The 12,487-nt window shown below is 37.7% G+C and overlaps 1 protein-coding gene across 15 annotated transcripts in view; it reads left to right on the top strand.

The window, feature by feature from the left end:
• Positions 1-12,487, top strand: part of CCDC88A (coiled-coil domain containing 88A) — a 79,997-nt gene that overhangs the window by 54,599 nt on the left and 12,911 nt on the right. For all 15 annotated transcript variants that reach the window (XM_056357471.1, XM_056357470.1, XM_056357473.1 and 12 more), the window contains 7 exons: positions 484-645; positions 3,477-3,754; positions 3,962-4,105; positions 5,161-5,347; positions 5,703-5,848; positions 6,488-6,580; positions 6,773-6,987. In XM_056357471.1, coding sequence (XP_056213446.1) covers positions 484-645; positions 3,477-3,754; positions 3,962-4,105; positions 5,161-5,347; positions 5,703-5,848; positions 6,488-6,580; positions 6,773-6,987 — 1,225 coding nt within the window. The remainder of the gene's footprint in view (positions 1-483; positions 646-3,476; positions 3,755-3,961; positions 4,106-5,160; positions 5,348-5,702; positions 5,849-6,487; positions 6,581-6,772; positions 6,988-12,487) is intronic.

Raw genomic sequence — 12,487 nt, forward strand, 5'->3', positions numbered from 1 at the left:
GAGCTGTTCCAGTAATACGAATGAGAGTATTGTTAAGAAAGTATACAATTTATCACCTAGTTTACACACCAAGCAGAACCTGAATTAAATACAGTTTCATGAAGCAGCTGGATTCTGCTCTGAGGGATTTCATAAAGCACTTGACCAGCGTTTAAAAGGAAATGTGGAAATGTACATTGGCCCTTTTGAACCCACTTGATATCTCTTAAATCCCTCTTACATAATCGTTACTTATATGAGTCATGGAGATTTCTCTACTATTTCTCCATAGGTACAATATTAGTTACCCATTTTTTTCAATCTTAACCTACAGTGATAATACCACTTTGTGTTACTTCCACCTTGTAAATCTCTGCGAAGTCATGCTGCTCTGTTTCTTTTGGAGAAACAAGGGGTGGTTTTCTCAAAGTTCGGTAAACAGCCGTGAACTCAATTTTTCTTTTTTTCTTTTTTTTCTTTTTTTTTTTTTTTTAACATATAAAGAATGCTACACTGCAGGCAGAGAAGCAAGCACTGAAGACACAATTAAAGCAACTTGAGACACAGAATAGTAATCTGCAGGCTCAGATTCTTGCACTTCAGAGACAGACTGTTTCTCTACAGGAACAAAATACAACTCTACAAACTCAAAATGCCAAGCTGCAGGTAATATTTTCCTATTTTGCTTTCAAAAATAAAATTAATTCAAAGTTTTTTCACATGAAAGCTTTAAAGATAATGGCAGTAATGTACTGTAAATCACGTTTCACTTCTGGTACAGACATAGAAAAGAAAATAATGTGCAAATAATCTGCATGAGCTCTCAAATGACACTTTGCTGATGAATAGTAACATTTCTAGAAGTTGGTATTAATCCTTCATGTTTGTTCAATTTAAACTCTTGACTTTATACTTAGGAGGTAGATTCTCTTATCCAGTCTTCTAAGATAATTTTGTTTAATTTACTTTTTTTTTTTACTTCTAAATTAGGTCAGGGACATAGTGTGTCCAAAGAGACTCTAATAAATTCAGTATTTTCTCTATTTTTATAAATAGAGTTGAAAAAAAAAAAAAAGTAAAAGCCATAGTTAAGAGGAAAATCAAGATGTTAGTAAGTACAGAAGATTTGAAAAAAACCCTCTGAAAACTACATAAAATGTGAAGATTGAATTCAGATAAATCAGAGGCAAAAAAAGGTAATGTGTGACCATGGAAATTATAAAAGTGGTTGCCCACAGAGTCTTGCAGCTCTTATGGCCAAAATTCAGGTGTCGTTCTTCATACCTTAACAGCTTTATTAAATACTTCTGTCCCTCCGTAAATGAAATATTGTGGTTAGTGGATCTAATGCTTTTTGGAGCTATAAGGATTGAAGCTACTTAAAGAGGGAATACAAAGTCTACAATTCAGCAGAAATAGTAAACAATATTGGGGTGGACAAAAATCAAAGAGCGAAGGAGTCTTTAAATGTGTAAAATAATGCATTTTGTGAATGTCTCAAGTTATCATCCTGTCTCTTTCTGGAAAGCAGAACTTAGTTGTACCACAGATGCACTTTCTGTCTACCACATTGAAATCTAATTAGTGAACAGTACTCCTCTTTGTGGCTGGCGAGCCTACAAACAAAACAGAACATTGGTGCACACACTGTGTCTTGTCTAGCTGTTAAAAATTAGTGGATGTAGGCATGGAGATGCACTATTTTAAACAGATGAGGATATATCTCTGGGACTCAGAATTCTCTGTGTATTTTGCAAACCATTTGTCAAAAAAACAGGAATATCTGTGTAGTTCCTTTTTTTTGCCTTGTGAACTGTACAACGGCACAGACCTTTGCTATCTGAAAAACCTGGAGAATTAATTAACTGTAGATATTTGAAAGTAATGGGGCAGTGAGTTGGGAGAAGGAAGCATTTTCCGCCTTTCATTTTTTAAAATTATTGCGGTGAACCTCACCAAGCAATGTAATTTTTGTTGCTGGGGATGACGAAATCATGTTACACCCAACAGGCTGAGAAAGGGAGTTGTTCTCCTTCCTTGAGAATTCAGCTGTTTTGCTCGTAGCTTCAGGCAAGTTGCAAGACGACTTTCCATCAACTGTACATCAGAACAAAAGGTGAAATATGTAATAAGCGTGATTAACTATTAGCTAAATCTGAAGTGTAAACTAAGCTGTTCTACATGGACTTGGTCAAGTCAAAACTGTTCTTAGGTAATTGTGTTTCTTCTGATACCCATAAAGAACATACAAGAGAAAAGATGTCTTAAAGGATAGCTGGGAATTGTGAACTAAATCAAACTCGGTGATTCAGTCAAGGGAAGTTTCACAGCATGCACATGCCATCAGACATTACTTCATTTCCAGTGAAAGGTTCAGCTTTCTCATCTGTAACAAAGAATGCTGCAGTTCCAACAGAAAGGGATTTGTTCCTTAGTAACAGCGTGCACTGGAGTGATAGATTTTTCTCCACACACCCCCCAATAGATACCCTGAGGGTATTAGAAGCCTCAGTAGTTTGTGGTTTTAATCTCTTGAATAGGAAAGAGAAGGAAACAAGCCTAATACAGAGCAGGTGACAAACACGTTAGGTATTGTCAATTCTCTTTAAGATATCAAAGGATTAGATTTCGTTTCCCAAAAGCATACAAAGTTAAGTTGGTTTTGGTTTGGTGTTCTGGGATTTTTTCCGTGTGTCTAATGTTGAAGGCTGTAATGTGTTAATAGAAATTAATACTGTGCTACCATAACTGCTGGAGAAGAAATTGTGCTCTTCTAGAAGAGTACTTTCCACCAGGTCTCACAACACATACGTAAGGTGATCAGCTGACCTTACTGTTGGTGGAAGAGAACCGTGAATGGCAGTTCCTCAGTAACACAGAATGTGGGTAGTTCCTTCCAGGTGCTATTACTTTATTTCCCTTTCTCTCTGTTAAATGGATACCACTGTTTGAAGCCTCATTGTAAAGCATATATAGGTACAATAAGGATTTTGTGGTGACAATAGAGATTCTGTACGGTCAAGATTTTAAAAAACTAAAACAAATCTATGCCAATATGGAAGGCAAGTTTAGCCATGTCACAGATTTGGCTTATGTGATACGAGGATCACTGGTGATCCATTTCTCTGAGGTATTGTGATGCTACAGCTATCAGTGCTGAAAGGAAAATGTGCCTCTCTTCTAGATAGCACTTTAACAGATATTTGAAGGTAAATAATTTTATTCTGCCCCCTGCAGCGTCAATTTAAGCATATTCTTAAGTGCTGTCTTGCAGTAATGCTATAAAAAATATTACTGGAATATTTTGATTTGGAATTGTCTGTGGGGATATAAGAAAAAAATTATTCCCATTAAAGGTTTTCAGGTAATGGAACAACTAGAAAGTTGCTCAGATGCTAAGGGTTACACTTAAGAAATCTGTCAATAGGAGGAGATAGACAAAATAATCCAGACTATGAAATTAATTTGCAACTCCTGTCAAATGTTTATAACTGCAGGTTGAAAATTCTACCCTTAATTCTCAAAGCACATCCCTTATGAATCAGAATGCACAGCTGTTGATTCAGCAGTCTGCTTTGGAAAATGAAAATGAATGTGTGCTCAAGGAACATGAGGATCTGAAATCATTGTATGATTCGCTTCTCAAAGATCATGAAAAACTTGAACACCTACATGAACGCCAAGCTTCTGAGTATGAATCTCTGATTGCTAAACATGGAAGTCTTAAATCTGCACACAAAAATCTGGAGGTGGAGCATAAGGACTTAGAAGATAGGTAAATACCAATATGCACGAGTAGAATTAAGAGTCTGAGATTCCTGAGCAGAAAGCAAAAAACACTGTATAACTAGTATGAATAAAATTAGTGTTGCTTAAATATAACATTGAGATCTTAAAACTTTGAAAGATCACCCTTTCAAAAAAATTCCATATTTTCTTGTCACTCCAAAAAAAGAAGCTTAAATGCTACTTCTGTTTGCAGGTACAATCAGTTGCTGAAACAGAAAGTACAGCTGGAAGAACTGGAGAAAGTACTCAAGATAGAACAGGAGAAGATGCTGCAACAAAGTGAAAAACATGAAACTGTAGCAACAGAGTATAAAAAACTTCGTCATGAAAATGAAAGGTAAAGCAAAAGTCTGAGAGAGAGAGATATATATATTAATAGAGTTCTGAGCACTTGCCAGTACAATCTAAACAAGTGTTGCATGCTCTCGCATTTCTTAATACCTGGTGCTGCAATTCAGGACTTTACTGATCCATAGCTTACAGCAACTCCAGTGTGTTGGTCTGCGATAGTAATTTTAGAAAAACAAAACAGAAAAACAATTTTAAAAAAACCCCAACAAACAACCAAAACCCACAAAAAATAATTATCATAGCCTGAGGACACTGAATTTCCAGATGGTCTGGCATGTCTCAAGATGCTAAGCACTGTGCAGTATGGTTGTGAGCTGTAGAGGAAGCAAGCCGCTCTGCATGAGTTGCTTAAAGGGTGAGATACCTGAGGTTGATGCCAGCAGGAGTAGAAATGCAGTGGGTGCTGAAGCCCTGCCTGACCCCTGCAGCTGAGGTACATCTTGCCGTGAGTAGTCAGGTTTAATAGTAGTACTCACAGAGCGTGAAACTCCCAACCTCAAGAAGAAGTGTTCAGATGTGTTCGTCTGATAAAGAGGCTCACAATTAAATGCCTCCTACCTTTGCTGTTGTGCGAGGAGGATTAGTAGCAACTGGAGGTTGTTTTTTGAAAGGGACGTGGCAGGGCCCAGCAGGGACAAAGAGAGCCCAAGAATCAATATATGTAACCTCCGTGATTTCCAAAGTTTGGACCATTCCCATTTACTTACTGTTCTGTGTTGGCATGAAATTCTAGGTGTTTTGTAAGATTCTTGTATTTTGAAAAGTGGCATCTTCAGACTAGTTGGAATGTCCACATTTAGAAATCCTGCTTTATTCTCAAACGTATGGAGAACCCAGGGTGTTTGGCTTAAAGGCAGAATGCACAGCAAGGCAAATGAGACTGAGATGACTTACCTACCATGGATGATAGTAAGAAATGTTTGTATGTGTTCTGTGGAGCGGTACAGAGCCTTGGAAACTGTACATTTCAGTAGGAATGTGGGTAATGAATACATTTCCTTCTATCTGCATGTATTCTTTTATGGTGTCTTTTAATTCCAGGCTTACTCATACATACAGTCAGCTCCTGAGAGAGAACGAAGTTCTCCAAACTGATCATAAGAATTTGAAAACATTATTGAATAATTCCAAACTAGAACAAACTCGATTAGAAGCTGAGTTTTCTAAACTCAGAGAACAGTATCAACAACTGGATATTACATCAACAAAACTAAATAATCAGTGTGAGGTACGTGAGAATTATGCTATTTTTCATGACTGGTATCATTGTAATATTTGTATAAGTGTATTTATAGACTCATTATATAAAGTGCTTGAGTCATTTGGTTTATAGATAACGAAGTGGGTCTTAAAGCAATTTGCCTGTTGTATAGGCAACGCAAAAACTGGGGCTTGTGTTAGGTAAACTGGTTTAAATTATTTAAAGCATCAAAGAGGCTTTTATCAGCTGAATCATGATTTAGTAAAGTTTTCAGTTTGATTTGACTATCAGAATACCTTTGTAGATGTAGATTTTCTTGATAATCTCATCTGTGCGTAAATTATGCTCACGTATACATGTACCATTTCATGTATTTTAACAGCTGCTTAGCCAGCTTAAAGGAAATCTGGAGGAGGAAAACAGACATCTACTAGATCAAATTCAGACATTAATGCTACAGAATAGAACATTACTTGAGCAGAATATGGAAAGCAAGGATCTCTTCCATGTAGAGCAAAGGCAGTACATGTGAGTTTTTAAAACAATAAAATTACTGTGATTAGGGCAGTTATGCTAATACCTGTATTTTTTTAAAAAAAGCTTCTGTTTTATGTAGACATTAACGTGTGCTACTTCTGAAATGTTACTCTTTTAAAAACAAATTAAATTATCTATGAAAATCAGATAACAAACTACAAACATTACATTTTTATTCTAAAGCATCAGTGCAACTGTGTTCATTAGTGACGATGCAAATGAGGAAACAAAAATGTTGTTGATTCCTCATTCTACTGCAGGCAAAGTTTCTAGGTTTGTTTGTAATCTCTGAACTTTTTTAGCGAATTTGAGAGGAGAGAAAATGTGCTTGTCTAAATGATTCTGTTAAAGCTGATATGCCCTTTATTGCTATTTAAAAAGGGGGGAAATTCTGTTGTGTAACAAAGGCAAATGGAAATTTTTAAATTTTGTATGATGCCATTAAACGTAAGACTGCTTGCTTGCTGTATCTCTTTCTTGATTTTTCAGTAAGAAGCAAGTGTTACATAAGAATTCCTCGTGAAGGGTGTCAACTTTCAGATAACAGATATCGAAAGGAACATGCTACTAACATTATATATATATATATACATTTTCGAAGCATACATTATCATTAATTTCTGTTTACAGTGACAAGCTAAATGAATTAAGGCGACAGAAGGAGAAACTGGAGGAGAAGATAATGGATCAGTATAAATTTTATGAACCATCTCCGCCAAGAAGGTACTCATGAACGTGATATAAAGACAAATCTAAAGCATGACATACCTGTTCTGTTCCAGCTGAAAATCAAGGTTTCCTTAAACTTCAGGGGAGCAGAATCATGTCTATGTTCTTGTACACAAATTAGGAAAGGTCTTAAAGCGTAAGTAACACACTATAAATGCAATAAATGTGCTGTATTATTGGTAACAGAAGGGGCAACTGGATTACTCTGAAAATGAGGAAGCTGATAAAATCTAAGAAGGATGTTAATCGAGAACGTTTGAAGTCCGTGACCCTTACACCTACCCGTTCAGAATCCAGTGAAGGATTTCTTCAGCTGCCCCACCAGGACAGTCAGGATAGTTCCTCTGTGGGCTCAAACTCTCTTGAAGATGGCCAGACCTTGGGGACCAAAAAGAGTAGTAGTGAGTACTGCAAAACATTTTTTCTTCTAATAATCCTTGGCTAAATGTCTTTTTGATATGATTAAAATTAAGAGGTGCTGGAAAAGTCTGTGTGGGTTTTTTTAAAGATAATTTAAGTCTTTAGGAATGAAGCCTGAATTAATTTATTAATGACAGATTTATACTGACTTCTTGCAAATTCCTTGAGTGTTTGGCCAGGAAGTAGTTTTTAGCATTTGTATAGCTCTGAATTTCAGTGTTAAAATATGTTTATGGTGCTTGGGTAAGATAAAGCAAGCACTGTTACTGGGCCAGGTGAACAGAATTTTAGGCAGAGGGTCAGTTGCCACCACTAGTACCCTTTTTTGTTTCTTCCTCTTGTCCCAGCATGAATCTTTCCCCTTGTCTTGGAAGGGTTTTCCAAGCTGTGGCTGTGCTAACAGCCTTCAGTTGCTAGAAAGACCTTCGGTCTGGAGGTGTTCCTGCAGCATCTCCCAAAACCAGCAATGAAGAGTTTTGATATTTGAATATGCAATAGGAAGAGTTAATGTAGAGACATAAGCTGTTGAAAAGATATTGCTACTGATCCTGAAGATTAGAGTTAAGTGGCTTGAGAGGGAGACTGCGGGGGGGTTACAGAGAGGTGGGTAGATGAAATATTCCAGACACCATTTGCGAACCTTGAAAGAGCCTGATAGCCATCATGGTAGGATGCTCACAGTATAAAAGGCCAGATTCAGTGCAGCATGTATCTTTATTATCTATATTTTTTTGTAACCCACTTCTGGCATGAATCATAATCTGTCCAGTTTTTCACAACTTGAAGAGATAATATTGCAGCCAAGTTATCAGGTTGTAATGATTCTATTTGTTAATTATGCACCAAAAGCATTTTGGCTGTGCATATAAAAGCATCAGGATACATGTGTATTTACATTCACACAGAATCTTTGCAGTATTTTTTAAAAAATTTAATGTCTCCGGGTTTTAAAAGGCAGCAGATTGCAATTCTGGTTTTTGTGCCAGCTAAGAATTTGTGGTGTTAAAAATTATTGAAGCCATTATAATGTAATTTTTTTTCTCCTGTGCTTATTGCAGAAGCTTAGTCAAAGTTAAAACATCTAAATCCACTTCTTTAAGGGAAACTTAAAATCAGATTTGTGAATATTTTAATAACTGGAGAAAATAAGTATAAGGATACATTTTAACACTTTTATTGCAAACTTGTCAATTTGGGAAACGGTTTTTTTCCAGTGGAAGGGTCTATTAGGGTTCAAAACAGGTACTTATGAATTTTAAAAAAAGCAACTGTTGCTTTTACATATAAACTGGAAGTCTTGTGGAATTCAGGAGTGACTGGAGGTATAGTGGTTGTGTTTCCAAGTGTCTTAGTTTGAGTCCAGAGTGTGCACGCTTTGGTTCAGACCATCTGCATCTGTGTCAACGATTTCATGTCCTGGAAAGGCTCTTTTATGTGACAGTTTTCTTTGCATGATACTTGGGACCTTGTAGTGTGCAGTTACCCTCCTGGGGAAGCTATGGTTGAAGTTACGGTGGCTGATCCTCAAAAGAGGTTTGAAGTTGTTCAGACCTCATTAATTTTCTACTCCATGGACCTTGTTCATGTTGCCCTTAATCCCAGTGTGTTTATCCACAAACTGGAAGGGCTGATCTAATTCTGGATCCTAACCTTCCTCCAGTACACATGTTGCCATGGAAACCACAGTTTTTGATAGAATTTGGCTGAATTATGTGCCAGTTCAATGCTGACAATCTTACTGGGACAGTTCTGTCTCACAAACTTAAGAGAGTATCTCAGTGTGAGAAGTACAGATAATGGTACATGTTTTGCAGTCTATTTCTTCTGCTTTTAGAATGACTGTAAATCCTAAATACCAAGATACTGTGGCTCCTTTCTTTTCTGTAAGAAGTGGCTTGGCATTAGCGGCTTGCACTGAAAGAAACTCAAAGAAATGGAAAAGCTGGAAGTGCAATTGCTCAGGTACTGCAGCTTTCCATGCCCGTCACAGCCACTTCTGGGTACGGGGAGAGACACGTTCCGTTCCACCCTGCCTCTGGGAATGGAGGTGGTTCCGGAGGGAACTGCTGAGGTGAAATGTCCTGCGTGTCCTTCAGTTGGCAAGAGAAGGCAGTTTACTTTCTCCAAGTTGCAGTCACTGGCACAAATCAGTTGTTCTGAAAAGCTAGAGGACAGACTATCTGACACAGTGATCTTTGAGAGATTTAGGTTTCCTGCCCCGTATCCCCTGTCTGAGAAAGCAAGAGGAGATATTGATTCCAAAATGAATTATTCTGCTGCTACCACTACTGATAAATGGATTTGCTATGTGAAATGTGTAGATTTTCTTCTTTTGAAGGTGGTGGTGGAGACTTGTTTTCCTAATACAGGACATTTTCTCATGCAAATGTTTTCAAGAGACCTATTATCTTACAAAGATAGGTGATCTTGACACAAAAATCAGGTTACCCTGTTCTGCGGAGAAAACAGTAGCTGCGGTGTCACAGGGGGCTTGGAGCCCTTGGCAAATTCCAGAGGGGCTCTGGAAAGGAGGGGTGCCCGTAGGCTGTGGCGGTGTGCAGCACCAGTTAGATCTTGCAGGCGGTGTGGATACTGTTGCTCCTCTGACTGCAGAGTTTCGCCTTCGCTTTTGTTATCTGTATTCACCTGCTAAAAGTACATCCTCAGTCTTCCCAGATTCTGAACACAAATATTTATTGAACACTTTTAGTGATCAGGTGAATACCATAGATCTGACATTGGCTTTGTGCAGGGCCTGTTTTCCTCCGAGGGGATGGGATACCTTTCTGAGCTTTTGCTTAGAAGACTCAGGGCAGACAAGTAGAAACTTTTTTTTTTTTTTTTTTTCTTCCCCCTGTGGAGCAAAACATAGTACTTTTGCTAGATTCCACTGGAGCCGTTTCACATTATTAACAATGTCCCAAGGAATGAAGGCTATCAGTAAGCCTGTCATCTTTAAATAGTAGGACCAGTAGCAGACACATGGTATCGTAGTGGAGGTAGTACATTGGGCTCCATTTTCTGTTACCAAAACATTTAGAAGGTGTCTGCTGAACCCTTTCTTGTGTGCATGAACAAAACGATTGGAGGCTTTTAATACTGTCCATACAGAATTCCCCCGAGTATTTCTGGCAAACAGTGGGATTATAAAGTGGGAGATTTCCTGATCAGCGGAGGAATTCTGCAAGACTCATCACTTGTTCTTGCTTTCAGAGCTGAGAATATGTTCACGGAATACTGAAAAGAGAAAAGAAAAGTTAATGAATTATAACTAGAGTTCTTTGAGTAGATGATTACTTAAGACCAAAATAGCCCTCCTGCCATCCCATTTTTAACGTCTGTTGGAATAAAAGTGTAGAGAGATAAAGCTGCCGGAGCTAAATGTAGTGGTGACCTGGTGGTTTCTGCTGTAGCTCTGCCATTCCATTATTTTTTGCAGGACATTTCTTTAGTCGTATTCTGTGCAGAAATAACTTCCATAATTCTTCCTCCAAAGGAGGTTGCATTTTACCAACGGACAGGTTTTGATGTATGATTTTCAGGAGCAAGTAGTTGCAGTGAGGTTTTGTGTTTGGTACAATTGCTGAGAGCTGTAAGTCCAGCCCTTTTGGAGGTTATCTGTGTTAATGAACAAGAATCATGGAAGACTCACATGATTCTTGAACATCCCCTGGTTACTTTATAACAAGATTAGGGTGGATGTTTTTAATTAAGAGGGATCAGTTATCTTGTCTGTAAAGGATTATAGAGGGATCGGTTATCTTGTCTGTAAAGGATTATGGAAGTTACGGGAGAGTCATGTTTTACCATGATGACAAAAAGTAGAAATAGAACAGAATTACCGCTTTAGTTTGATGGCATTAATACTAATACTGATTAGTTAGTTACCTGTTGGAAAATTTACCTTCTAGCAAGCTAGTCTGATGCTGTGCCTCGTATTCCTTTGGCAGCTATGTACTGTCATATACAATTAGATCGACAGCGCGCGTGCCTCCTTTATGGGAGGTTTAGCAGCGCCTCTGCTTTTTTTTTGAGCCAGGCAGCACGTATGTTTGAGTTGGTTTTGGCTTAATGTTTCAGGATCTACTAGAGAAAGAATACTTTCTTCATCTGCAAAAAAACAAACCAAAAAACCCTGGTTATTATGATGTATCTACAAGCGTATGTACGTACATAATAAAAAGTACCTGTATACCTACGTAGTGAGTAATTCAGCGATGAAATTGCACTTGTGTACTCCTATCTTACATAGGTAGCCCATGTGCCTGCCTTTTCTCCCTGTTCTTCCCCACCCCACGTTGTAAGGACTGGACATAGGAGGGTGTTTGCTGTCCCCCTCTGGTCAAGATAGAGTTGTATTTTGCAACTGTGGAAACCTGTGCTTATTTTTGGCACTTGTGGCTATGCCAGTCAGGCATTCATGGGAAGTCGTAAAATGTATTGCATTGTAGACTACTTAGAAGTGCAAATGCAGAATGATACGGTGGAGAGGGAGGTTTCTCTTTCAAGGTGGTTCATGTGCACTTGTAAATGCGTATCTATATATGCACTGCTGTATCAAATAGAAACTGCTCTATGGCAAGCCACTGGTTGAGCAGAAAACCAAGGTGAAAGACAAAGCATGTGTCCCAAAAGTGACTTCAGAGAGATAAAATAAGCAGATCTTGGGCTGATAAGACTGGACTACACTGCTTTCATATCTGCATAAATAAGACCATTTTGATAATTTCATGATGCATTTCTTTCCGGATCTTTACATGCCAGTTGTTTGCATGTGGCTCCTGTATGCTTGGCAGCCAGCTGACACATATATCTGATGCTTCAAAATGCAGGTGTCTGCCAGTAATCAGTTACTAATGCAGAATAGCTGGACCTGAGGACAAGATTAACTTGTGGTTTCCCCCTCCTCCATCTTTTAATACTGTTGTTAATTTTAACTCTGTTTCCTAGCATTATGTATCTCAGTTTTCTCTTAGCTGTCTCAAAATGTTACAGCAACACTCATATTTGGATCTTCTTTTGCTATTTCTTTTTTAAATCTTTGGTATTTTTTCAGCTAAAAAAAATTGGTGTATACCATTTCGGCCAATAAATCTTGATTTTATTTTTATTGTTACAGATTTGAAGTGGATTATTTCAGTAAAATATTAAAATCACTGCACACAAACAGTAGATTGAACATAAGGTCCATGTAATTTTTCTACAAGGCAGTAGATGACCAAAATTATTAATGAGCACAAAATGGAGCAAATGAAGACAAGAGATTGTGTCCTACTAGAGATGCAGAGCAAAACATTACAAAAGCTATTAATCTCAAAAAATAATGATGTGGACATATTGTAAAGTAGAGTTGCTTTCATTTTAAGCTTTTTCTGCTTCACATTTTTATGTTCGAGAAATACTGTTTTTCACAGTAAAAGCTATATAATTGTCGGTTTCTATAATCGTCTGCAAAGAAGTTACCTTTATTTTTTTCAAGAG

This window comes from Falco biarmicus, chromosome 12, assembly GCF_023638135.1.
Source record: "Falco biarmicus isolate bFalBia1 chromosome 12, bFalBia1.pri, whole genome shotgun sequence".
Taxonomy (NCBI): domain Eukaryota; kingdom Metazoa; phylum Chordata; class Aves; order Falconiformes; family Falconidae; genus Falco; species Falco biarmicus.